Source organism: Sesamum indicum, linkage group LG8, assembly GCF_026168435.1.
Source record: "Sesamum indicum cultivar Baizhima isolate 11 linkage group LG8, ASM2616843v1, whole genome shotgun sequence".
Taxonomy (NCBI): domain Eukaryota; kingdom Viridiplantae; phylum Streptophyta; class Magnoliopsida; order Lamiales; family Pedaliaceae; genus Sesamum; species Sesamum indicum.
The window spans coordinates 25,565,226-25,592,253 of record NC_142664.1 but is presented as its reverse complement, the minus strand read 5'-3'; the positions used below and the strand labels follow the sequence as shown (position 1 = coordinate 25,592,253).

Below are 27,028 nucleotides of genomic sequence, written 5' to 3'. Positions count from 1 at the left end.
ACACAAATACTCATTGAAAACATTACACTAACACCCCTCAAGGAGTGTAACTGTAATCATTCAAAATACATAAGGCCTTTGTACAATTTGACCTAATATCATAGAATACCAATATAATTTACCCATGAATTTGAATGAAAGATTTAAGATATATGCTTTTCAATTTTAGTCGTCGATAATTGTTATTACTCTGACTACAATATTAATAAAATCTTCTTATGTTCCTCAACATTGACGCCGTTACAAGTAGCAAGATGAATTTGAAACATCACCATCTAAGACAGCCAGCAGAAAATAAAACTTAATTCTCTAATGGTGCATTTGGTTTGACGATTTGGATTCAATGGGTGGATTTTAAATGACTTCATTTAAAAAGAATTTAAATTTATGGACATGCAACAAAATATAGTTTAAAAATTTAGAATCGAAGAATTTGAAATCCTTTAAATTTAGAATTATCCAAACAAATTCGAATAATTTGTTATTAAGAATTTTAAAAATCTATAAATTTTAAATATATAAATCCAAATACAACCTAAAATAAACAGTAACAATAAGGACGAATTGGTTCGTAAGGGGCTATCCGAATAGCCAAGTAAGCCGAGATTAAACCGCAACCTTTTTATGTAAATTATGTCCAATCTAATCTTGGGCTATTTTCATATAACTCATAGTGATTAGTTTATTAACAGTTACACGAATAAAGCATGTACCCGAAATATAAAACATCAACAATATAGAACATTTATTGAAAATATATGAAAAAGAATCTTGACTTTTGATTAAATCAAAAGACCAAAGAATCTTCACATATGATGAAGACAAAGAAGAAAAAAAGAACCACTAGCAATATACATTTTACCTGCCTTTGATTCTCCACTTATAAGAGAAAAACAAGAGACTTATTTGGCCGCAGAAGCTTTTTAATCCTTTTTACATAACCCCTTTTTTCTTTTTTCTTTTTTCTTTTTAAATTTTCTATTTTATTTTTACATAAATTAATACTAGCCACCACAGTCAAAAGAGATCGATACAAAATATTAAAAGTACGTGATAAATCAAGTTTATACATATTGAATGTTATATATTCGTATACAAATATGACTTTTCAGTTATATATATTTATATCAGCATTTAATTAAAAAAAGTATCCAAGTTTTGATAATGAGAAGGGCATTTTTTTTTAATTACTTTGGTGAACAAAATGGTGAAGCCATTTTTATCCAAATATTAAAAAGTCTATTCTTATGGTGGAGTTTATTTTATTTTTTTTAGGAAATAAGTCTGTTCTTATGATTGCTTATCCAATGTGGCAAGAACACCATCAATTCCACCAGCAAGCAACGTTTGATTTTCATGGCATCTTGCTAGAGGACTTCCACTCCTTTCAAATAATTGCTTAGTTAAATACAATAGTTTGACATAATTATTAAAAAAATATTATTATTTGTATAATTGTAATGATATATTTTACCTCCATATTGTATGTATTATTTTCATGATTTATGTACTCACTTAACAAAATTAAATGCCAATTTGAAGTTGTAATTATATAAATATAGATTTAATACGAAGCGATGTTGACAGATTTGAAATTATGAATTTCAAATTCTTAAAGCAATCTTTTAAATTTATTTGGATAAGTCTAAATTTCAAGGGTTTACAATCTTTTTATTCTGATTTGAATTATGTTTTGTTCAATATTGATGGATTTCAAATTTTTTTTCAGCTCGAGTAATTTAAAATTATTTCTTGAAATCCCCCCTCAAATTCAAATGCACGTATTTTTATGTTCTTCAAATTTAAAAAATAATTCAATAAGAACACCATACACGACCAAAAGCAAAATTAGGGGCTATATTGTGAGACAAATTTTTTGGAATGATTCATTTATCTAACTTGAGATAATAATTTAATTTTATTTTTCATAGATATAAAGATGCTTGCACACATAAATAATAATACAGTATGAAGAGTAAAAAATTCAAATCACAGCATTCACGCCCAGTGGGACTCGAACCCACAATCGCCTGATTAGAAGTCAGACGCCTTATCCATTAGGCCATGGGCGCTCTTGTTTCATAGTTGAGCTCTATTTTATTAATCCTATATCGTCAGACAGAAGAAACGGGCGTTCATCAAACCCATATGCCGACGAAACGTCAACAGATCTCCCTCCAACAATTAATTTGACAAATAATTTATAAGAATCACATAAGAAATATCGATTAATTATTATAATTAAAAGTAAAAATTATGAGTAATACTTTTAACTATGATTGCACAATGGCTACTAGTTATGATTTTTATAGACGTGACCCAAACAAGAATCATAGATAAAAATCGTAACAATAATTTTTTTATTATAGCTATTTAAGGATAGATATTGATTAATTGTGGTTGAAAATTAATTGTCGCTTTGATCTTATTTGAACATGAGATTGTGATGAAATGAATTGTAAACTCGGGGATGGAGTGCTGAAAGTGTGAAAATTCATGTGGAAGGTGTGAAAAATTTAGAGAATTCGAGCAACCTTGCTGTTTGAGAAGTCTAATTAGTTTGGTTAACTTGTTGACTTACATAGACCTTTATTTATATAAAAAGATTTTGAAAGATTCGAGATTTGGTTGGAGACGTTTAAGATATTCTCAAAATCTTTAGGATGCTTAGCTTTTAAGGATGATGCTAATCCAACTGTTGGAGTTTTCGAGCAAGAGATCTACCAAGTTAACTGATAATATAGGGGGTTAGTTACATATGGCTTCCATCACTCAAATCCAAAATGGCTAAAACAACCTACCAACACTTTTTATGGTGATTGACTTATGATGTGTAGAATACGACTGACATGGCAGGCTTGTTGTTCGATACTAGTCTACTGATATGACTGTTTTTGGGCATTACCTCGTTAGGAAGACAACTGGATTGGGTTGGATACTATTATGGTCTGTTAAATGTACTTGGTTCAGTAGGGATTGGCTCTGTTAGGCTGAGCGAATGGGACATGACTCCTTAATTTGAATTATGACTTATTTATTTATTAACTTGAAAAACTAATTGCAATAGGCATAAATATGCAATAATTTATTAATATAAATAACAATATAATTATATTAACAAATAATAAGTGTAAATATTAAGCAAAAATTAGTATTATTTCAACACATAGAGACAAAATAATCCTTCATTATTTAAGTTTATTTCAGAAGCATTTATTTATTTTTTTATTTCAACCACTACCCTTTAATTCTTATACTGCACAAAGTATGTATGAACTAGGTGATGGAGAACATAACAATTAGCATCCCACATTCGTTAGGAAAGGGATCCTGAACGTTTTTATATAGTGTGACATTCATTCTCCTCAATAATTAATCTTTTAAGGATGAATGTATGCCCATTAAGAAAATCTAATCACCATACAATATACATTTTGTCTTGGTAAATGAAAGATAGATTGGGTTTTGAATAAGGGGAATTTAATTGTGCAAACTATACCTTTGCAAGAACTCATTGGGATATATTACCTAATTTGATCACCATAGCACCAGTGAGACACTAGATATACTAAGTCTAACCGTCACTTTTTAAATATTATAAATTAATTATGATCAATTTATAATGGACTAATATAAAGTGATCAATTTATTTTTTTAATAAAATTCAAAGTTATGATGTTTTAATCGAGAACTAGAAACTTAACCATCAAATTACTATACTAATGGTACATATAGCCATTATGCCCCAAAGAAATTTTTTAAATTTTTTACTCAATAGTTTAATTTCAAATAAAAGGAGAAGGGAAATCCATCACTATAGAAATTGTAATATATAGCATTACTCCCATCACACATACATTTAGCTCTAATTCTCAAACAAAACCTAGAAGCATCTTCTCATCAAAACTCTCCAACACATGTTTTCACAACCAAACAAAAAGAGTTAAATTTAAATCAAAGCACTGTACTTATCAAAAAACACACAGGAAATCAAAGCACTGTAATTCATGAAAAGCGCAACCAGAAAAACAGACAAAGGGTTAAAAAAAAGGAAACACACACCCCAAAAAAGTACTCCTCACTCACAAGCCGACACCAACTCACCAGCCTGGGCCACTTTCATCTCCACACCCACTCTACACATACATTCTCTACCAATTGCTTTTCCTCTCTCTCACTCTCTCTCTCTCTCGCACTCACTCACCGAAAGGAACTTCTCTCACTCACTTATACTCACTCTCTCCACTTCCAATTATCTTCTGCTGTTCGGCTGCTGCTCCAGGCCTTATCATTTTTGTGCAGTGCCATTTTCTTGAGTCTTCTTCTGCTTGATCCCATTTCAGTCTTTCCCTCTTTCTCAATGGCTGCTTTGGTGTTTGTGGTGCTCCTTTTGGCCATGGCTGGTCACTCAAGTAAGCTTTTTCACTGCCCATTTCTCCCTTTTCTCATTTCCTTTCTTGTTTCAGCTCAAAGCTGCAAGATTTTTGCTTATATTTTGCATTTTGAGTCTTATCCGACATTTTTCACACTCTTTGTTTTCAAGAAAAAGATTGTGGGCTTTCAAGATAAGAGCTTGTTCTTGCGTTTGATTAACTGTTTCAGCTGAAATCAGCTAATCATGGCCTGACTAGCTCGTCTTTCACATCAGAGCTACATTTCTTTCTGCATTTCTGGATTGGTCGCTTTCGTCTAGGATTTAGTCTCTGGGATTTAGTTTTAAGTTTTCTTGTTGTTTTCTCAAATGTTTATAGCTTTTGTTTCTCAACAAAGGATTAAAAAATGAAGTCTTGGAAATATTTCTTTTATTTATGATGTGAATAGGTGCCACATGGTGTATTTGCAAGGAGGGTTTGAGTGACACAACCCTGCAAAAGACTCTGGACTATGCATGTGGAGCTGGGGCGGACTGCAACCCGATCCATCAAAACGGACCCTGTTTCAACCCGAATACCGTCAAGGCTCACTGCAACTATGCTGTCAACAGTTATTTCCAGAGAAACCGCCAACAACCTACTGCCTGTGATTTCGCTGGCACTGCCACCATTGTTACTTCTGATCCCAGTGAGTCTTTTCTCCATACTTCATTTCTTTTTTCCCACTGAAAATCTTGAAATCTGTACACTTGTAGATCTGGTTCATAGTTTCTAATTCTGTTTTTGTTTCTTTATGTGGTTGATTTACAGGCACAGCTGGTTGTATGTATCCTGCATCTGCAAGGTAAGAACTTTTTGTATATAATTTGGCTTGCAAATTGGCAATGGTTAAAAAAAAGTTTTACTTTTTTACCTGTAGCATGAGCAGTGAATTAATGGTATATCAATCCGTGAATATGACATTTCACTGTTGGTTCTGAGACCCTTTTCTTGTCATACCAATGTTGCCCTCCAGCTGTGGTCCAAAATGGCCCACCTCATTTCAAATTTCAATCTTTAATGTCTGAAGTTTTACCAAGACTACATTTATCAACTGGCTTTCTCTGTCTTCTAAGTTTCACCACATTCACTTTGGAGTTTCAAATTTGAATTCCTCATCTTGAATGAGACAGTTTGTGGTGCTTTTGCACTTTTACCCCTTAAAGTAGTGTAGTGACCAAGGAGAGTTGCTATGTTGGTTGCACGTTTACTCTAAGTGAAACAGTGTTTTTGAATGGAGAAATGGGTAACTCATGTTTTAGGAAACGGGACCCATAACAGAGCAGTCCCGGATCTTCTGTTGCAAATTAGTTGCTGCATCTCGTGTTGCAATCTGTATATACGTGTGGTGTGTATAAAAAATGGTTTTAAACATACAGTTGACGTGGATCACTGACAGTTAATGTGTTGGTTTCACCAACATTGTCAGCAACTGCTATATTAAAACTTTACTTGTAAAGATATCATTTCTTATTACTCGTTTTCCTTCTAGTTTTCTATACAATGTTTAAGATTATTGTGTTAGACTGTTAGCTGCTTTATGTGTTTTTTTTTATGTTAGATTCTTGTTCTGATAGGCATTTTCTGCTAGCATATCTTAGTTGGGAGAGCATGATATGAGCCAAATATCCTTCATAAAGATTGGCTTTGTGAAGGATTTCAGTCGCATCCTCATTGTGATTTCTTTACCTCATTGAGTTGCATAGCATTATCAATATACACGAAGTGTCTTTTATCACTTTTGATATCATCAATGGGATTTCCTTTTTGTCCTTAGTTTTGGTGATGTCTTGCCATTCACAGTAATCATACAAGAAATCTTTCAATCTTCTGGATTTAGTCATTATCTCTTTGCTTAAAGTTTTTATTCTCGATTGGGAAAATTCTTATCCAAAAAACGAAGTGAAATTTCATCTTGAACTTTTACATAGAGGAAACAAGGACCTCATCGGCTGTGTTTGGATTTGTATTTTTGCATTTTTCGAAATAAGATAAAACACACTCAATGTTTGTTTTTGTGTTTTTATACCTTATCTGCCTGTTTTTCTGTTTTTCAACTTTCTATATATAATATATACATACATAATATAAAATAAACATGATTTAACAATAAACAATAATTATTATCTTCCAAAAATACAATAGTAAACATAGAATATTTATATATAAAAATATATATAATTTGACAATGAACAGTGATTTTTGTCTCCCAAATACCTATATCAAACCTACACCACTTATTTTAAAATATTTTAAATTACCCCAAAACACAAACCCAAACATATCATTTATTTTCAACACACAGTTATTTATCTCTATTTTTTTCTCTCTATCTCCAAAACACAAAACAAAACACTCAAATTACAAATCCAAACACAATGCATGTCTTTCACTTTGTCTTTGGCTAAATAATTGCAACCAAATATCCATATTTTGCACAATCTTTAAAAGATGGTGCAAATGCATAATTGGCATGGAGAGGATCCAATGTTATCTTTTAACTCTTTCTTGTTCATTGCCAGGGGTAAATTTGTGGGAATAACTTAGGTTTTTGAAATTTGAATCTACCACTTTATGGAAAGATACCATTGTACTTTTCTCTATTTAGCTACTTTATTTATGACCCTTTTCACACTTTAGAGTACTTTAATGGTTCCTAAGGTCAAAAAGTTGTGATGGATATTTGAAGACTTATTGGGAATGACAATTAGGCCTATCTTTCTTTTCCACATAGAGGGAGCCAAACAGGGTCTTTGCAGGCACTAGAACTTATTGTAATAATTACTTGCTAGATAATGGATTTCACTTGTAATAGATGAAATGTTGAGTAACTCTTAGCAGGTTTTCAGATTTGGGATATTGGACAATTACAATTATTAGTGTATGATATATTCATCGTACATGAATGGTTGTGATTGTCTTAGGCTCAAAGTCTTAGGATCTCTTGAGAATGACACTGGAAACTGTTGTTTATATGTTGCCCAAGGAAATGTTGTCTGCTTGGCTGTTTAACATTTGAAAGGTTAGGGGTAAAATGGTCATTTTAGATGGTTGTTAAAGGGTAGGAGACAACTAGGTTTAATTGATAAAGGGTGTCATATTGGGCTTAATAGGTAAAAGGGGTACTTGGGGATGTGTGATGGACCCACCTTTAGGGGAACATGGAGAGAGAGAATGAGTGATGAGAGGACAAATGTACTCCTACCCCTCCCCTATTTGAGTTTTTTTTTCTTAAAGGGTCTTAGCGAAAATTTAATAGAATTTTGTAGCCCCTCCATTCCCCTTGTGTCAACATAGTACTTATTCACACTTGAGTTTTACATCACAAAATTAAAATTTCTAGCAAATAAGCTTAGTAGTTCCTTTACAAAAGGTTTCCCAAATCAACATTGATTGGATCAGATAAATCACATGAAAATTATAATTATAATATAACTTAAATATTTTCGAGCCCCATTCCATAACATCACGGCATAACACTAAACGATCAATCCCTAACTCTTTCTTGATTATTCCAGTGCTACAACCACGACTCCAGGAACGACAACACCAACCACCACAGTCTCCGGAACGCCCACCACCACCGTGCAAGGCGGTTCCCCCATCGTTAACACCCCTAACACAGGTGTTCTAGGAGGTGCTAACAACGGCCTAGGCCCATCGGGAATGAACAACGACATGAGCGAAGGAGGCATTCGGCTCCCGACCAACATCCTCCTCTTCTCCTCCATGATCCTCACTTTATCATCCCTTCATTTCTGGTGAGCTTGAAAGGGATGGATGGAACTTGTGGTTGGCTTGGCTGTTTCAAGATTCATGTCAAAAGATGATGATGTTGAGGAAAATGATCATGATCTTGAGACAACCTTTGTTTTTTGTTCTCTTCTTTCAACCCTCTCATAGTGGAAGATGATGGGCTTCTTGATTCTTTTTGAATTTGTAATGTAGTGGATGTTTGTCAGGTCAGTACTGGGGTCTTGTCTTTAGGACCATAATGCTTGCAACTTGGCTTTATGTTACCATAACTATGTTGTAACATCTATTATGCCTCAGTCCTATGTTAGTGCGTCTTCAATTTATTTGTGCTATCCATTCAATTAGTTCCTAACGTAATCTTCTACCACAATAATTGAGGGTATGTTTGGGGATAGATTTTCTCTTTTCATTACATTAAAGAATTAAATTTGATATTTAATCTAATTGAGATTCTCTCATTTTGATAGGTCAAAGTTTGGTTATGTATTCAAAAGATGACTCTTCGTTACAAGTGAATTTGGTTATGACGATAATTTTTCAATAATGTTTCCATGTCAAATATTTGTATTAAGATATCATACCACAAGGAGTCAACAATTGTTAATTAATAACTCATAGCAATTAGTAAAGATAAATTAATACTTACTCTTTAATTGAACTTCAAAAACCAAATTTGAATACTTACATATTTTTATTTATTCAATTAATATATATATATATATTCTTTTAAAAATATTAATCGTTATGGAAAGCCGTCCCTATGTGCATATATTAAATATTTTATTATTTTTTAAAATATATTACAAATAAAAATAAAATATATAAAATAATACATTGCAATAAAAAAAATGAAATGAAGAAAATAAGATTAATTAATCAATTAATGTCAAATTTAAAAAAATTAATGTGTTTGTTATGTTATCAATTGAAGGACGTTTTTTGCTTCAAAAAAAAAAAAAAAAAGTGCTGCGACAATATTATTAATCGTAATTTGTAAGTGTGGTGGGACTTTCTTTTTTATACTAATTAGCTGTTTTGGAACGTTGCTTTTGAGTCCGTATAATAAATTTTTTTTAACGCTCTAAAATATATTATATATAAAAATAAAATATATAAATCAATACATTATATTTAAAAAATAATTTCTTTATTAATATAAAATTTGAAAAAATAAATATATTAGTTATTTTATGAGTACGAAAGCTACTTTCCTTTTGTATTGGTAAGTATAGATTAATATAGGTATAGATAAAAATGAAAGTAAAATGTAGAATTAATTATGTACGGATGTTTAAGTGGGCACTTAATACTGACAGGTCAACAGAATCTATTAAAGCAAAGGCACTAAGCACTTGAAAAAAATGATTACTTTATATTATTCTGTTTACGGCGCAGAGATCCTGTTTGGGCATTTGACATCGGGCAGCGGGCAGCGCGTGGGAAATCAGCAATTTTTTTATAAGTATGTTTTGGCCCATCAACGACATTCTTGGGCCAATACTAATAATAACATTATTATTTATAAATAATAGTGAGGAATATGGGGTAATTTCACATTTAGTCCCTTAACTATATCATTAATTTAAATTTAATACCTGTTGTTTAGGTTGGGTGGATTTTATTTTAAAATTGGTCGAATTTGATTTCTCTCATTATTTTTTCATAAAAGTTTGATAAAAAATTGCGTGTGTCGAATCCGACTTCTCGTCCATTATTAATTCTACATAAGAAATAAAACACATTGGAGGAGAGAAAAATAAAGCGAAGAGAGTGGACCATAATTTACTAATTTTACAGGGGATATAGTATGTGGATTATATCATACACTTTATTGGTTTACATGTACACTTTATTTGATAACTTACACCGACACTTTCTACATAATGGTATTTGTGATTTATAAAGAACACCGTGAAGTCGTAAGTTTAAGTCATACTAATGTGGGTATTTAATCTGTTATTAATTGTAGTATTTGTTTATTTTGAGATTGTTGATTAATTTATAACTCATGATATATTGAATACTAAATATTCTAACTCTATGTTGATTAATTTTAAAATATCGATATAGTATTTGTGTAATTAGGGACATTCGGCCTTTACTAAATATATACAAAAGTCGATTAAAAAAAAACAATTTGTCTACTAATGATGTCAGTCCAGTGATAAAATTAAGGTTGAAGCCTAATGAACAAGTTTAAAATTATGAGTTCGAATATCGTATAAGAATTTATTCCACTTAATTTGAGTGTTTATATTATTTATTTTTAATTTATATTGATGTATAGATTGAATTTATGTAATTATATAAAAAAACAAAAACAAATTGTCTGTACTCGGAGAGGGTGGGAGTCTTGTCCTTTTCGGCGTATACAGCTCAGACTTACCCCACTCTCAGTCTCTCTTTCTCTCTCTCTCGCGCGCGCGCGCACAACACAGTCACAGACATATTCACGAACATGCAGTCACTGATGCTGAAGAATTATTAATTAGTAGATTTGAGGGGGCTTGGACGCCACACATTTTCAGAGAAAGCCGGCGCCACACACTTTCGCTTTCAATGTCTCAGGCCCACATCAAGGTGAGAAAACCCTAAAGAAGCCCTAGTTTGCTTATATATATACACACACAAATGTAGTTTGTGTTTTGACGGGTTTTCTATTATCCGCCATTAGAAAAGTAATGTGGTGGGGTTGTTGAAAGTTTAGATTTGTTTCCCTGACGGCATGATTGTTATGCAACAATGGAATTGAGTAGGAACGGTATGAAGTTAGGAATGGAATAAGGTTGAGAAATGAATCATATTTAAATAGCATTTTTATAATTGGTAAATAAGAAATATAAGGCAATTGAATGATCTTTCTTTAGTTAATTCCATTCACATGATTGGTAATCAAATTTACCCGTTTAATATATTTTTGTTTTGGGAACATTGAATACATTTATAAAACATCTAATATGTGAATAAAAAATCTATGGGAAAAATTATTTATTTACTTAGAACATATAAACAATATTTTTCTGCAAAAAGGTATTATATTGATTTGAACAACCAAATTAATTAATGTGTAAAATATAATTACAACGATCTACTATATTGTCTCAATATTTGATCAAATAAATAATTTAACAATTAAAATAAATACCAAAAAGTGAAAGCCAATAAAATTTACTTGATAATTTTGATAATTATAACTTGAAAAACATGATGAGAGAAATCGAAAGAAGAAGAAGATGGTGAGAGAAACTGGAACACGAAGAAGACAATGAGAGAAAGTGAAAGATGAAAAAGAGGTAGGTTTTGTTTTGGTTTATACGGATAATTTTATCAAGGGAAAAATAATTCCATTCCCAACATAATAGGAATAGATAATACCATGGTGTATGGATGGAATCGCTATTCCATTTCCTAAGGGAATAAGGATTCCTATGGAATCACCAATTCCTTTCCTTAGATATACCAATCATATGTATAGGGATGGAGTTGGGAATGCCAATTTCATTCCCACCGCATTCATACCAATCATGACCTTACTATTTAACTGATTGCTATATATGGATCTCACTGAATACGGTGGCATGCTTGTAGATATGTAGATGTATGTTTATTTAATTATATATACTAGCATCATCTGTACACTGGATGTGTGCGTCTATTTAATTTTAAATTTTAACATTATGAAAATTGATTAAAATTTGTTATTGGATAATTTTCTTAAAAGTTATTTAAATATTTATTGAATTATATAAGTGAAATAAAGAATAAGTAAAAATAAAATAAAGTAAATAATTGAAAATAAAAAATAAAAAAATTTGAGAATAAAAGTGAGATGAGAGATAAAGGAGGACAAAATAAACAAACACTGAGGTTGGTGAAAAAAGGAAAAGAATAAAAAGAAGAGAGAGACAAAAACTAATTTGATATTATTTTTTTAAATAGGGGTAATTCTGCCAATGTATTAAAACACATACCAATAGACCCTGAATAGTATAGATTAAGGTGTGGCACCCATGAATAATATGCATGAATTATACAAAACTTAAAAAATATTAATTACTGTTTTACACAAACTTGTATTTTATGTATTTACTCTTTTAAAAATGAAGAAGAAGAGAGAGATATTACTTGACATAACTGGAGGAGAAACAAATTTTTATGACAAGGGATAACATGTAGGAGGAGTTGAAGAGAGAGAACCAAAAGAAAAATGGGAGTTGTAGAATATAAATAAAAACATTAATTTAAAAAATAGTTATTAATAAATTAAAGATCCAAAACATAATTAGTATTGGTAAATAGTGCGGTTATATTGCTAGTTTGTGTCATCTTCTTTTCTTGCCTTCTGGATGCAAAGTGAAATAGATAATGAGATGGGTTTTCGGGGGTTGTTGATATCGAAAAATTTCGATTTTTGTCCGAATACGAAATTGTGATTGATTTGTTATCAGTAGAAGTTTTTCAAATTTTGACATTTTGTTCGATTTTGAATTCGGTTACCAGTTAATCGAATCGAAATGTCAAATTGTTTCTTTATATATATATACACTAGTGTATTTCAAAAGCTTGTGCATAATTAAATAAAAATTTTAAAAAGTAATTTATATTTTTTAAAAATATATTTTAATTGAAGAAATTAAAAATATTTAAATTTAAAAAAAAGAGTTATAAAGAGTTAGTGGAAGTTGAAAAGAGTGAGCAATGTGGGGGGTTTAGAAGAATGGTTTGGGGGTGTAGAATAGTGGGAGGGTGGAAAGTTAACAAGTAAATAATAAAATTAAATATTAAAAATTATATAAATTAGCAGACCAAAAAATTGAGACACCAAAATAGTGCTCTCACATAATAATAAGGTATAGATAATACTTAGTACTGTAGTTTTACGCTTTAAGAAAGTGGTAATACATGTTTAACACTTTTTAAAAGTATAACACTTTTACGGTTATTTTTTTTCTTACATTCATTTAATTTGATTAATTAACGTATTGAACCTCACTGGGAATTCAATCAGATAATTGTTTAGTATGATAATATCGAATGCACACTCTTGCTATATATTCTCTCTCTTTTGAGCAAGTTACTGGGTTGGGTGGGACCTAAAGGTTCTGTAAATAATTGTTAATTATTATGTTGAAGAAATTTATAATAACTTATGAAGAAATGACTTTATTTTGCACCTTGATTTACAAAGTATTGAAATGATTGATTCTTGAAAACAAAATGGACTAATTATTCAGTTGTTGTATAATTTCATTACTTCTCCTTCTGATATTTATTTGCGCATTTCTGGAATTGTTGATAGATAATGTTCATGCTTGAGAAACATAACCTAATAAGCAAATGGGTAATATCAGTATGTGATTTTGGAAGGAAAAAGAGTATCAGTATGTGTTAATCCTTGTACTTTCTTGGCTTTGTAATTTTTCAAAATGGACATGATGTGGCGGATTGCAAGCCACTTTTGGATGTTTCAACCTTCACTAACATGTTTATTAATATTAGTTTTCTTTTGTTTCGGTTTTTCTTTTTCTAGATAGACAATGTTTTTTGCAAGTCAAAATGTACTTCTTTCAATGTTCATATCCTTTAGCACTTGTCAAATTTTCTTTCTTTGTTTTGGCAATATGCATGTGGATACGGTCTTATAAATGTTACACCAAATGTTAGTGAGACTAGGTAATTTGATGGTTGACAGATATCCTGATTTCTGAAAATGAGGGGTATTACAATTATTCATGCATTCTGTGCACAAAGCACATACTGTAGAGTGGATTTAACTAAATGCATGATTATGGTTTACCTTGAGGAATTTTTAATATTGGTCTTTCTTACCTAAATTCCATGTCGAATGCTAATCTCAAGTGTTGTTCAAATATTTCATACTTTAAAACAAATTTGTACATCCACATTCAGGAAATCAAAATCATTTCATGGTTCTATAGAGCCGTAGGCCAAGTGCAACGTATATGGGTTAAACTTGGTTTGCAGACTTCATGTTACTATTCATCAACTATGTAGTGCAATAGGTGATGCCAACTTAATATTAAAACAACACGTTTGTTTAGGGGAATGGAATCTCATACAAAAAATTTAATTTCAGAAATTTGATTGTTAAGCATCTTATTATTCCATTTCAAGTGTTTGGATTTGGTATAAATTAAAATTCTTAGAAATGTTTGGTACACCATTTATGACAAGGGAACGAGAATTATATTTAGATAAGTAGAGAAAAATATCCTTGTCATACATATTTATGTATACAAATAATATATATCTATATGTATATGCATTTATGCAAATATTAATATATAATATTATCAAAATAATCTAAAATATATTGAATGCATATTTGCATACAAAATATAAATAAATATCTATCTTAGATTGGATGTACCTACACAAACATATTTTGAATTATATAAATATAACAGATAAAATGTAAAATATAATACAAATACAAATTGTGATTAAAGAAATAAAATGATAAAGAAAATTAAGAAAAAAGTCTATATTAGTATTATCCCAAGGACTAGGAATAAGAATGCACAAAAATATTAGGATTTATATTCCCGGACTTTGGTTGAATTGTCCCAACTTATAGGAATATATTTCCTTTCCCAAATTTGAAGTAATATTACGAAACAAAATAATATGAAATTTTGTAATTAGAATCTCGTAAAACATGCCAAATGCACGGGTCCTAAATGTATATCTTCGCTGACCTTTCCCATGAGTTTGACTACCAACCACTTCGACATAACTGGTATAGGCAAGACTCTTTGCTGGTTATTGTTCTTAATTACACTTCGAATGTAAACACATGCATTGAAGCTACAGAAGTGCTTTGACAGTTGGCACTTATTCTTTTAATGACTTGTATGTCTGTCTTGGCTGCATGGTGCGGTTTCATCCTTCTTTCGCCTCCCTCCTCCCCCTCTTCTTTCTTATTGTTTATGTGCATGTAGTAAATGTTAAAAGGTTTCGCATGCTTCCTACAATCTGTTTAGAACTATACTAAAAATTCAATGAGTTATGCTTGTGAAACTTAGCTAATGTACTTGCTTAAAATGATTCTAGATGCACACCACATGATCAAATCGATTGTGGATGTGATATTAAATCACTTATGGTTAATGAGTAGAAGTTAAAACAGAACCTAGAGTAGGCAAATCAACTTGTGTCTGCATTTACTGCCAAACAAGGTGTGTTTTATCCTTTTTATCAAAGAACATTTGACACTATTGTACATTTTATAATGTGCAAGTCCACATTTTTTTCTTGCTCTGTAACTAAAGGCTTACCTGGTGAACTATCTCTTTTGCAATTTTGCTTCACTTCTCCTCCGTTGAAGGCTTCATAAAAAATGAAAGGGGGAGATCCTTCCCACCCATCAGTTATTTGTACTGCAGCTTTCAGGTTGTTATGCCCATTTTTCTGAGTGCAGCCATCCAAGAGTTGCTTCCTCCATCTGAAGTGGGGAGGGAAAGTGAGATAATCACGTTGTTGTGTGCTTCTTACAATGTCTATATCTTCTGTTTCATGTCCTATCTGAAGTGATCTGACATTTTATTTTATCTAAAGGAAAGCATTGGGAAGAACAAGAATTTAGATTATTTTTGATTTAGGATGCTTGGCTCTTCATATTGTGAGTAACTATAGATGCTTTGGTCCTGAAGAGATATCTTCTGAAAGGGATGGATCAGTAATCCACTTTTGTGAAGGACCTTTACATCCTTTTGTGATTCTGCACTCGGGCGATGTTAATTTGATTCCAAAAGTATTTATTGATTTGTCAACAACTCTTCCCTTGCCTCACCAACTGGTTGTCCACAACTGTCTAGGACTCAGCTTTTTGTAACTTAGAGAGTTGAAAAGGATTTAGCTTAAGTTTTACATTCATGACTGCAAATGACAACAATAGTCCATTCAAGTTATTGCTTACTATAAGTGCTGATTTTGGGTTGGTTAATTTGTGCACTAGATTCCACATCTTACAGGATGTCACTAGGTTTCATCATCTGATACATTTGTCCGTGCTATACTATATGAACAAGGCATCAAATTTCTTTCCCTTTTGCAATTTCTACTTCATCATCATAATTATTACCTTAGGTTTTGCCAGTCATTGCATTTACCTTTTTCATGTTTGGTAATTCTCTTACGCAGTAAATTAGTTCCTTTTGTTTTCCTGATTAGTTCTTGCAGTGATGGAGTTCTGTGTCTGATAATTTTAGATGATGCAGAAGAGTTTGTTTATTGCTTTCTGATCTATCCAATAGTCGCACAACAGTCGATGCAAATAACTAGCTTCCTATAGTCATTTGTCTTTATAAATAATGTATAAAGTTAACTCACTTATAAGGAGCTTGATGCCAAATCTTATATCTGCAGGAAAAATACTGTGACGTATGTGGTGACATTGGTGTACAAGAAGCCATAATTACCTGCTCTCAGTGTAAAAGTAGTACTGAGCATATGTGAGATTTTCCACTCTGTCTGTTACTTTATGTCTCTCTTGCATCTACACCCTCCCTCCTCAGTGCCTCTCCTTCCCTCTGTCCGTTGCTAGCTGGATATCTGTTTGTGGGGTTATGTCTGCTTTGGCATGTTAATTTATTAGGTCGATATAGAAGCAGAGATGTCTTGGGTAGCATGCTGGCATGGGTGCGAAATCTGTTTGCTTGTATTGGGTTATCTGGTGTATTTGTGTTATGTCAATTTTTTCCTTTTGTCGGTTTCAGTTTCTTATTTGTTTTCCACAGCATAATTAATAATCTTCATCTTAGGTATTGTATGAAAATCCTTCTTGAGGAGCACTGCGATGACTGGCTTTGTGAAGATTGTGAATCTGTCTCTAAACCAAGGTCTGCAGCATCCACTCTGTCCAGAGAGTTGCCTAGCCTATCAAAGTTGGCCAACTCTGTGGAAGTGAATGATGGTGCTATACTGCATGCCCGGGCTAAAAAATGGCTGAATGAGTCAAGGAAGGTTTCTTCCGATTGGGAAAAGAAGGTGGCAACTGGGAAGACTAAATACATCTTGGCTGAAGAAGCCATCAAACTCTCATCAGGAGCTATGAAATCTTTGTCCAATTTGAAGGTTTCTCAACGCTCAAGCCTCCTGCAACCTAAGGGGGGAAATAGATCCCGTAGATCTTCTATCAGGCCCCTAACTGAACATATAAGTTTCTCCCAGCAGGATCTTTATAAGAGAGCTTCTCTAAAATTAAAGACTCAAAGACTTGGCAATACGGAGATCTGTCAACTACAAAAGCAACAATCCAAAAAACTCACAGGTGATTACACATTTACATAAACTATTGGATGTAGGGGGTGGAAAAGATAATACTTGCATCCTTCTCCACAGTATTATTTCTCTGTTTCTGGAAAAAGCTTTAGGAGGGGATTTCAATATTAAAAGAATAGCAGCTTATTGTTACCTTTATCTCATGATGCAATTGAGATAGTCATTTTGTTTCCTTTCTGAAACAAATAGGGTTCAGGGTTTGTTTCACTTGATTTATCTTGTTTTAAAGCCTGCTAACTGCTGTTTGAGATGAGCTTAATGAAAATATCAATTACGGGATTCCATCATCCATCAGTTATTGTGCAACTAGCACTATACCCATGCATAATGCACAGATAGGTAGTGCAATATATAAAAGAATGAGGACACTAGAGATGCTTAGTTTATAATTGTGTTGTATTTCAGTATATTTGATGATACACAGATTCTTTGTTAACTTATTTCTGATGCTTTTGAAGCCATAAGCAATTTGTAAATAGATATGCATGAATATTAGGTTTGATATTCTTATCTTTTGGCACTTTGCCTTAGCTTCCTTTTACTCTTGCTTCCTTCCATTGGAGCAACCTCTTTTGCTTGTGCCAACATATAAAACCTAATGAAGTAAAATAAAAATAAATACATTTTATAGGGACTCGAGAAGCGCCTTGGTTGTGTCTCGATGGAAAATCTTCATTACCATCATATATATATGCAAATAAATGTATAAATATAAGTATATGACAACTACCCACATTTATACATGGAATTTGTTGCTTTGTTATATATTTCAGAAAAGTTCCTATGAATTTTGGTCTAGTGCTTCAGTTGCGTATCATGTCTTAGAATATAGTAAATATTTGTGAACTTCTACGTGGTTCCACCAAAAGTGCAAGTCTGGTGGGGGTGAACCGTCTCCAAATGGCTCTAGTCCCATAAATATACATATGCTGAACGAGAATGCTGGAGAACATAAATTCCCCAAACAAAAGCAAGAGAGTGACAAAGAAGCCTGATTATGCATCTTCTCCATGACCCGATGTTCCACCAGTTACCATTATATGATTGATCATTTGGCCATTCACTTCTTAATTCTGTTTGCTTGAAGTTTTTTATATATTTGTTCTATGCATGAACTGGAGTTAGTTTCATTTTGCAGTTTAATAGGGAGTTCTGTCTGAATATTAATTTTATGATGTGATATGGAATACCATTTTTCTGAATAATCCTGTTAAGGAATCCCTGTCGGTTATAATTTTATGAGTTAATGAGAGAGACTTTTGAATTTATGAATACTAATTGGACTCCATATGTTTTTTGCAAGGGGTCATATTATGGTCCCTGGGATAAATACTAAGAATTTTATTGCATGCAATATGATGCTTAGTGATTGTCATGTTTTCAATTAAGGCTGCATAAAAAAGTTGCGAATCCTTCAAATAGAACTTGGAAGAAACTATATTATGAAAAATATTAGTTCTTCTCTTCTTAACAGATGTAGAAATAAGATTTCATTAACAACTGAACTTTATGATGAAAGTTAAAGAATAAACTTGTCTAACTAATATTGTATTAACTTCAAGTATTGTTGCTTCACAGAAGAGTAATGCCTTCTAGTTTGATATGGAAAAAAAGTCAAAGTTTCCATGAACAAGCGCACATGAGATGTGGCAAGATAAATAAAATTACCAGAAAAGGAGAAAAAATATTGTGATCTACACCTGCATAATTTCATGCCTTCATTTCACAACTCTACAGTTTAAGCTGCTTGAGTTTGGTTGAATGTATTTAAAGGAACTGAATTATGAATCTATGATTTTCATAATGCTGCATACTTACTGTATATCTTGGTTTTAGGTGGTAATGGATGTACTCCTGTGCAGCTAAGGTCTGATTTTGAAAGACACTCATGGACTCCTGCTTTGAGCACTTCATGGAAGTAAGTTTCTTATTCTTCTGTCAACTATCAGACTTACTTTCGACTGGAGACTTATTAGCAGTAGCAAACAGAACCTAGCAGTACTTTCTTTTACTTATGTTACTTGTCACCTTTTTCCAACAATAATGAACACATTATCATGTCATGTTTTCATCAGCAAGGGGAAGGAAATAGGTGTAAGAATCAAGTGTAGAAAAGAACTGATTTTGGGAAAACATGTGCAGGAATCTTGAGTCGTCTAAGACTTTGTTTGGTTCAATGAGTGAATAGAGGAAGGAAAAGGGGAAGGGAGAGAGCATAACTTACCCTACATGGGGGAAGCATAGTGCTTTTGTCTGAAGTTTGTTGGTACGATCCAGAAGGAAGTATATATGTACATCCTCTTCTTTAGTACAATAAAAGAGTTATGAAAGGAAAATTAGTTTTTTGTGTTTTACATTCACAGTTATTTCAGCAGAAAGTCGTGTATTTCATGGACAAGGGCCATAAATAAGAACACTGAGAGTTTTTTGAGCTATAGGCCTTAACCTTATATTTCCCCCTTCTCAACCAATTTCTGATGGAAACAGAATTAGCGAGGGGTCTTTTATCTCTGGGCCTTGTACATTTAAGCATGCATCCTCAAGAGCCTTACTGTTGACTAGAAAAAATTTATTTGTTCTTATGCTATGAGACCAATGTGCAAGCCTTTGGCATCATGGTTGACCTTTATTAGTGGTTTTTGGATATAGTATTCTTTATCTCTGACTTCCAAGAGATAGTCGACTTGTTCTGAATTTAAATACAAAAATTGTCAACCATAATTGCTTTCAAATACCCGGCCATGTTAATTTCATTCCTGCAATACAATAGTATGTTGTCGTCTGCATCATTTCTAGTTCATATTATATAAATATTCAACACCAACTAACTTTTCCTCTTTACTAGGGGAAGTTTCTGCATCCATGATGATCTTAAACATGCAGAACTGAACCTTCAGATTGAAGGTCATTCTCCCTCCCAAGTTCGTAGAAAGGTCTACAGATTCTCAAAGCAAATGCCTGAAGTACTTCATTTTGAATTGGTTTCTTGCAAAATTTTCTGGAAGATTTTTTTCCAGGAGTATTTACCAGATGGAAGAGACATTGGACTGTATTTCTTTTCAAGTGACAGAGAGAGGTGTGCCTCTGTTTTCCTTCATGGCTTAGAGCAGACACTTCCTCTCCAACTCGTGATTTCACTTTTTTATACTAATATAACATACTATTTGATTTGTGTTCCTTAGGTCTGATGATTATATCTCATTGCTGGAGACTATTAGTGTGGAAAATTTGGCATTGAGGAAACAATTTGATGACGTGGAGCTTCTTGTTTTTACATCCAAACTTCTGCCTGTGGATTGTCAACGTGAGTTTTTGTGTCTCTAGATATGTATGCCATTCTTGTTGTTTCTATATTCATTCTCTTTCTCTGGTCCTTGGTCTTATATGGTATCCTGGAGGCAAGAATGTTGTGGATTAACATGAGAAGGAGAGAATTAAAATTTTAAAAAGGTTTCTCTTTTATTTCGTGTATGGTCTTTGTTTCATACTCCTTTTGTCTTCAGATGAAAGAGTACTATATTTGCTTTGTTGGAAATGAATGTGCCAAAAATGGTTGATTCTCACACATACTGATAATATGATCTATCTAGCTGTTTTCCCCTTACAGTGACTATCATATTGTATTTTATTGTTTCCATTCTGGTCTCTCATGTAATATTTGTTGTGATTATCAAATGTTCAAGAACTTCAATGTTTATGGCTTTAATTTTGGATTTTTGAATGTTCTACAGGTTGGGAGGGGAAGTACTTCCTTTGGGGAGTATTTCATCGTCTTAAACAAGATTCTACTGCCTGCCTGGGTAATAGGGGAGCCAAATTCTCATTGATGCCTTCGCTCAACGCCAATTATGGCTGCAATCAGGGGGATGATCACCAGGAGGTCCATATGGATATGGACTTGCTAAGTGGGGTTAATGTGGGAAAGATGGAAGTTCCAGTTCGACATGAAACTCTTAGAGAAGAACATATGAACTTTAGGAATGACTCCGGTGGTGGGATGGATTTCTGGCTCAAGCAACACAGGTGCTGTGACCAGAGTTCCTCTGCAAAATGTCAAAAGAGAAGCCTGCTATAATGTTCTTCCTGGATTTGAGGGGACATTTAAGACCAGAGTCCAAAAAGATTCAAAGAACTTGGCCTTGTTGGAGGAAAGAGCGAGAGACCCAGGAAGTAAAAATCTGAATCTTTGTCACTGGTTGGTTCTGCTGACCTGACGTGAGACATCTACTGATAGAAATCCGGCCAGGCTCCAAATGGTTTGTATTTGGCCTTTATTGTTTATTGCTGCACTCGTCCAATATTCTGTTGTTGTTTACTGCTGCTCTAATCCAATATCCCTGTTCTCCTTTTTTCCAATTTTCTTGCATTTCCATTTGAATACTGGATTTAGTGGAGAAAGCATGTTTTCAAAATCGTACCTGACTGGCTGACTCAACCAGTTTAAAGAACCGACATGATTGAGTCAAAACTAATGATCCAGTTTGACCCTGTATTTTGGCTGAAAATGGAGAACCAGTGAAGAATCCTTTTTGCTTTTTTAATGCTTGCTTATGATTTGGTGAATAAAAATCTTACTTCCTAAAACTAAGTAGTGCATGTATGCGTGGTGTTAAGTTTTTATTCTGCTTTTAGTTTCAGTTGAGTTTTTCTTTTGATTCATCCTGATTGGAATGTTAACAATAGAAGTTAAAGTAAATTGTAGAAATAGACACATTGTCGGTGCGGCATTGGGGGAGATGACCAGAGGTCAAGCCCATGTCGCACATGCTCTTGAATAGAAAATTTCTGCACTCTTGGGTTAGTCAGGGGATTCCATGGACACACATCTAGAGTAGTGTAAAACAACCTGTTTTAGGTGCAAAACACCTGTAGAAGGTACTTACGCACTTACTCGATCAAAAAAGGAGACCTGCATATAGTTTAGGTGTAGAACTTCATCAATAGTGGAAGGTTTATCCTATCAAAAGCAAGAAAGCGAGACTGAGACACATTTTGTTTTATTTTTAAGGAGCCTGATCTCGTGTCAGAATTTTAGATATGAGAAGTGAGAAACACAAGGCGAAGACTTACGTGGTTCGCCCATATGGCCTACATCCACGAGATAGATACCAAAATGCTCAAAGGGCTAATTTATGTCATTCTCTCTTAATTTGAGGATATAACCTTCACCTATTTATGTAGGTAATTACATATACTTATAATGGAAAATGGAGGAAATCTCTCCAAAATCAAAACATATAAATAACACATGAATCACTTAGATATTATTGTGATTTTACAATTATTTGGAGAATCAATTAATGATTCTCAATGAAAACCTAGCATTATTTATATTTATAAGTAGAAATTATTAAATAGTACTGAATTGAAGAAAAATTACTTCATTTGATGCGGTGAAGAGTTTTAGATGAGAGTTGAAAATATACATTTTTGTGTCTTATATTATGCCTCAAAAGTAGTGGTTGAAAGTAAGTGGCGTTATATCATCACTTAATAAGCCGAGTAGTTGTTGAAAAAGAATATTATGAACAGTAAATTACAATGACCTCTCCTGAGGTTTGGCATAATTATGAATATTCCCTCGTTTGAAAATTACAGATTTACCCTATCATGAATTGATTCGCCAAATATCATAAGCAATGCTAGGTTGTCAACGAGAATCATGAATTTATTATCGAAATACTTGTAAAATCACAAGAGAACTACAATATTACGTGATTCTTGTGATACTTATATGATTTGATTTTGGAGACATTACTTCCATTTCCTATGTCGACATTTGTAATTCACCTATTTATATAGGCAAAAGTTATATCCTCAAATTAAGAGAGAATAACATAATTTTGTTCTTTAGGCATTTGTCTCTTACCGAACCATGGAAATCTCCTTATTTTGTTTCTCTCTTCTCATATCTAAAATTCTGCCACATACATATATTATATCAAGGGAAATTGTGTTTGAGATATCAACTGTATTTGTCATTTTAGAGATGGAGTTGCCCTGTCGGGGTTAATGGCAACATGTTGGCAGGACAGAGGACACTTTTATTGCTATAACAAGTCATTTGCATGTTAGGTTCTAGTTTATCTTTGACTCCTTCAGAATGTGTGCTGAAAACTTAAGATATAAAATATTCTCTGTGTCATCTTTGCTGATGAGGAAGCTCCTGTACCGGACTTGTACAGCAGCTGGTGGACTGTGCATTGACCTTTATATGAGAAAGAGTGATGTAGTTGCTAAAGACAAATGGATTTCTAATAACTGAGAATTTTCATTATCTGAGATTGGAGAAACAGATAAAATACATATGTTTTGCAGATGAAAAGGAGAATGATGATAATGGGTGCCATAGATGCTTCATTTGCATGCAAAGCACCTCCCCAAGATGAATTTTGGTTCCCTTAAATGTGATTCTGAAGTGGAAGATCTCTATGGAAGTAAGAAAACACAATTTGGTTGTGACCGGAAGTAGTTAAATCTGGTATGTCGATTTACAAGATCCTGCTTGACCTTTATATTGCTTTTTCCATGGTTCACATTATCCTTGTCATGTATTATTTACATGATAGTTTTAAAAATCTCATCCTGATAATTTTTTAGTATTAAGGACCAATTCTGTTCATTCCTCATGTGAGCACAAGATAATATTAAAGTTGGCACTGCAATGGTTTCAACGTTTATCTCATTGGAGCAAGGATGACAAGGCAAGATGATTTGCTTGGTCAGATTTAGAAATCTTATTCTAAATGACATGTTAAAAAGATATATGAACAAAATTTAACAGAAACTTCTATGCTATAGGGAAGTACTATTAGTATTCCTTGTGGCTAGTTTGTGAAATGAGGGATACGGTTTCTTTTCTTGTGAAAACCAGTGTAATCAGCAAAAGCATAATTAGTAATAAGTATTGAGTAAGTCTGTACTCCATTCTTCCCACAAAGAATGTCTACCTGTCTATTTTTATTTGTCCCAAAATCTGTCCTCTATACCTTAAATAGAAGCAATTTTGTCTTAAATAGCCGAGTTATATCCTAAACTAACATTTGTGCAATGGAAAACAAATAATTCTTGCCATAGTGCATTTGAGTAGTAAATGTTTATATTTGACACATTAGAAACTCGATGATGGCTTCTCTAAGTGAAACTAATTTTCTGAAATATAAGGATTTGTCTAAGCCACTTCGTTTCTTTTTGTCCAAGTCACTTCTTTTTTTGTTCAAGTTGCTTTTCTTTTTGTCTAACTCACTTCCTTTTTTCTGTGTGAGTTTCAGGAATATCCCCATTCATAGGTCCGAGATCTACATCTCTGAATTGAAAGGTCCGAATGATCAACTCTGCAATCAGTTGTTAGAATCAATAGGTCTTCAAATTGTTCATTTGAAAAAATGGAAACCCTTCTTATTGGATGATCATGATACTTCCCGAAAATCGAAATTCTTGATCAATGGAGGAACACCCTTTTTGTTCAATAAGATACCAAAGCGGATGATTGACTCATTCCATACTAGAAATAATCGCAGGAAATCCTTTGATAACGCGGATTCCTATTTCTCTTCTTATTGTTAGGTGTTAATAATGTTAATTAAGAGGTACAGTTTTTCTCAAATTAACCAAGGTTCAGATATTATGCTAATTCACTATTCTTTTCTGGTCAAGTATAATATATCGAAGGGTAAACTTGAAAGTAATGTTACAAAGCTGAATTTACTGTTTCGTAGAAAATGTCAACTCTAACATCCTTTATGGAGTGGACAGAGTAATAATATGTTGCATTTTGGTACTATAATGCACGATTGATATTTTTGTTTAAATTCAATTGATTAATTCTCTTATATGAAATGGATGTCTCTTAGAAATAGGGTGGTCAGATCCTGCATATAAAGAAAATTTGTACAAATAGATCTAGTTTTGCCTACCACATGAAAGTGAAAATCTTAAATTAAATTCGACATTCAATGCATACCTACCAGTTGGTGGATTCCTATATGAATATAACATAAATCGCTACACTTCATTAAATTTTGGTGATTCAGACAAGTTTTTCTGCAGTACATTTCTTTGGAGAATTCTTATCCACTCAAGCATTCTTGTGGCCAAATACCATAATATCAGGGGTTACGAGTATTTCACTGTATATGAGCATGGGGTTTTCTCTACTCGTTAACCTGGTGCTACTGGTGTTTATGAAGCTTTGCATGAAAGTTTGAGCTTCTCACTAGCCAATCCAGGTGCTGTGGTGACATTATGCGGTTTGTTAATTTACGGCTGTTGACCATCACAGTTCATGTTTTGTTGCTGTATTAATTAAAGAAATATAATACTGCTGCAAATATTGGATGACATTTAGAGTTCTGCACCTTTTTGGTTATGCTGGTTTGCTTATTGAATTTTGCAGTATACATTATGTCACATTTGTTTGATATGCACGACCTCCCTGGCTTCTCATATGGCTACCTATCAGAGCTTGTCTTCAATTAATAGATTCTGATTTTGAACTTGGGTTGAACATTGTTTTTGAGAAACCCCAGTTTAGCTTTCCCTACTAAAATTGTGTTAGATGCATTTCAATAAATGGGTTTTATTCAAACTGTGTTTTGGTGCAAATCAAATATTAGTTGATATTTCCGACTTGTAGTTATGCTTCTAGAAATATTGACCTCAAATATATTTGACTGGCCAGTAATTGGCTACATTTTTAAACTGCAGTCGCTAATCACCTGCAAGTTGAGGTGCCAAAAGGATCTATGCAGGCAATTTCTATAGCTGTTTGCAGTGTTCTGGGACAAGAAGAGTTATTCTGCCTACATATGCAGGGGGAAACTGGAAGTGTTAGTGTTAAGGAAGTTGAAGTATGCATGTTTTCCTCCCATTACGTCCCTCTATTGATGCTATAGATGTGCCCTTTAATATCTCAAAATCCTGAAAGAAAGCTTTTCAGGTGTTGTTGATAGAACTACTTGGCATTGATCTTACCTTGGTATATGAGTTGTATGATGAAGAAGAGAGCACCTGTGGTGTTTGCATTTATGTCTGCAGGCATTCGGAAGAAAAGGGCAATTTGTAAGTGTTGATAAGTTTCGTGGTGGAAAATTATGAAGGTAAGACCAAGGCAAAAAATTTGCTTTTAGTTAAGTTGGTAGTGCTAAATTGACAGTTTAGATTTGCATTGGTTGACTCAGTTGATAAGAATGAGCGGATCCAATTCGGTGGTTGTAGGTCCCATCTTTGCTACGAAAACTATATTGGTGGGTTATATGTAAATACACTCATAAGTAATCTATGATTTCAAGAGCATGCCCTAGCATGTGATGCTGAACGGAGCTGAAGTTTCTTGACCGAAAAAAAAAAGAAACGATGAATTACATTTTGCCATTGGACTATGTCTGTTTTTGCACTTTGTCACTGAAACTTTTTTTTCATCAACTTACCATTTTAATTTTGCGAAATTCGCACTTTGCCATATACGATCGTCTTTTTGTTGATTTTTTTGTAGAAAAAACTTCACATGCGAATACGCGAAAAATATCACATCACATAACCTTTAAATATTACATATG

The 27,028-nt window shown here is 32.9% G+C and overlaps 2 protein-coding genes and 1 non-coding gene across 12 annotated transcripts; 2 read left to right on the top strand and 1 right to left on the bottom strand.

Moving 5' to 3' along the window:
• Positions 1-1,999: 1,999 nt before the first annotated feature.
• TRNAR-UCU (transfer RNA arginine (anticodon UCU)) lies at positions 2,000-2,072 on the bottom strand. The gene has a single exon. It is a non-coding gene; the product is annotated as a tRNA-Arg (tRNA).
• A 2,064-nt stretch (positions 2,073-4,136) lies between these two features.
• Positions 4,137-8,491, top strand: LOC105168838 (PLASMODESMATA CALLOSE-BINDING PROTEIN 2). Its single transcript, XM_011088997.3, has 4 exons — positions 4,137-4,412; positions 4,822-5,061; positions 5,184-5,217; positions 7,931-8,491. Exons 1-4 carry the CDS (start codon positions 4,361-4,363, stop codon positions 8,175-8,177), a joined length of 573 nt encoding a protein of 190 aa, XP_011087299.1. The 5' UTR covers positions 4,137-4,360; the 3' UTR covers positions 8,178-8,491.
• Positions 8,492-10,522: 2,031 nt separating this feature from the next.
• LOC105168837 (zinc ion-binding protein) lies at positions 10,523-26,851 on the top strand. Of its 10 annotated transcripts, none has more exons than XM_088883959.1 (10): positions 10,523-10,748; positions 16,557-16,642; positions 16,952-17,460; positions 19,308-19,389; positions 20,317-20,547; positions 20,654-20,775; positions 21,203-21,727; positions 23,790-23,952; positions 24,743-24,789; positions 25,521-26,851. In XM_088883959.1, exons 1-7 carry the CDS (start codon positions 10,728-10,730, stop codon positions 21,544-21,546), a joined length of 1,395 nt encoding a protein of 464 aa, XP_088740085.1. In that variant the 5' UTR covers positions 10,523-10,727; the 3' UTR covers positions 21,547-21,727; positions 23,790-23,952; positions 24,743-24,789; positions 25,521-26,851. The 10 variants fall into 10 exon arrangements, with proteins under 10 accessions (XP_088740085.1, XP_088740087.1, XP_088740086.1 ...); XM_088883961.1 differs by lacking the exon at positions 10,523-10,748 and adding an exon at positions 15,547-15,651; XM_088883960.1 differs by lacking the exons at positions 10,523-10,748; positions 16,557-16,642 and adding an exon at positions 16,676-16,829.
• Positions 26,852-27,028: the final 177 nt, after the last annotated feature.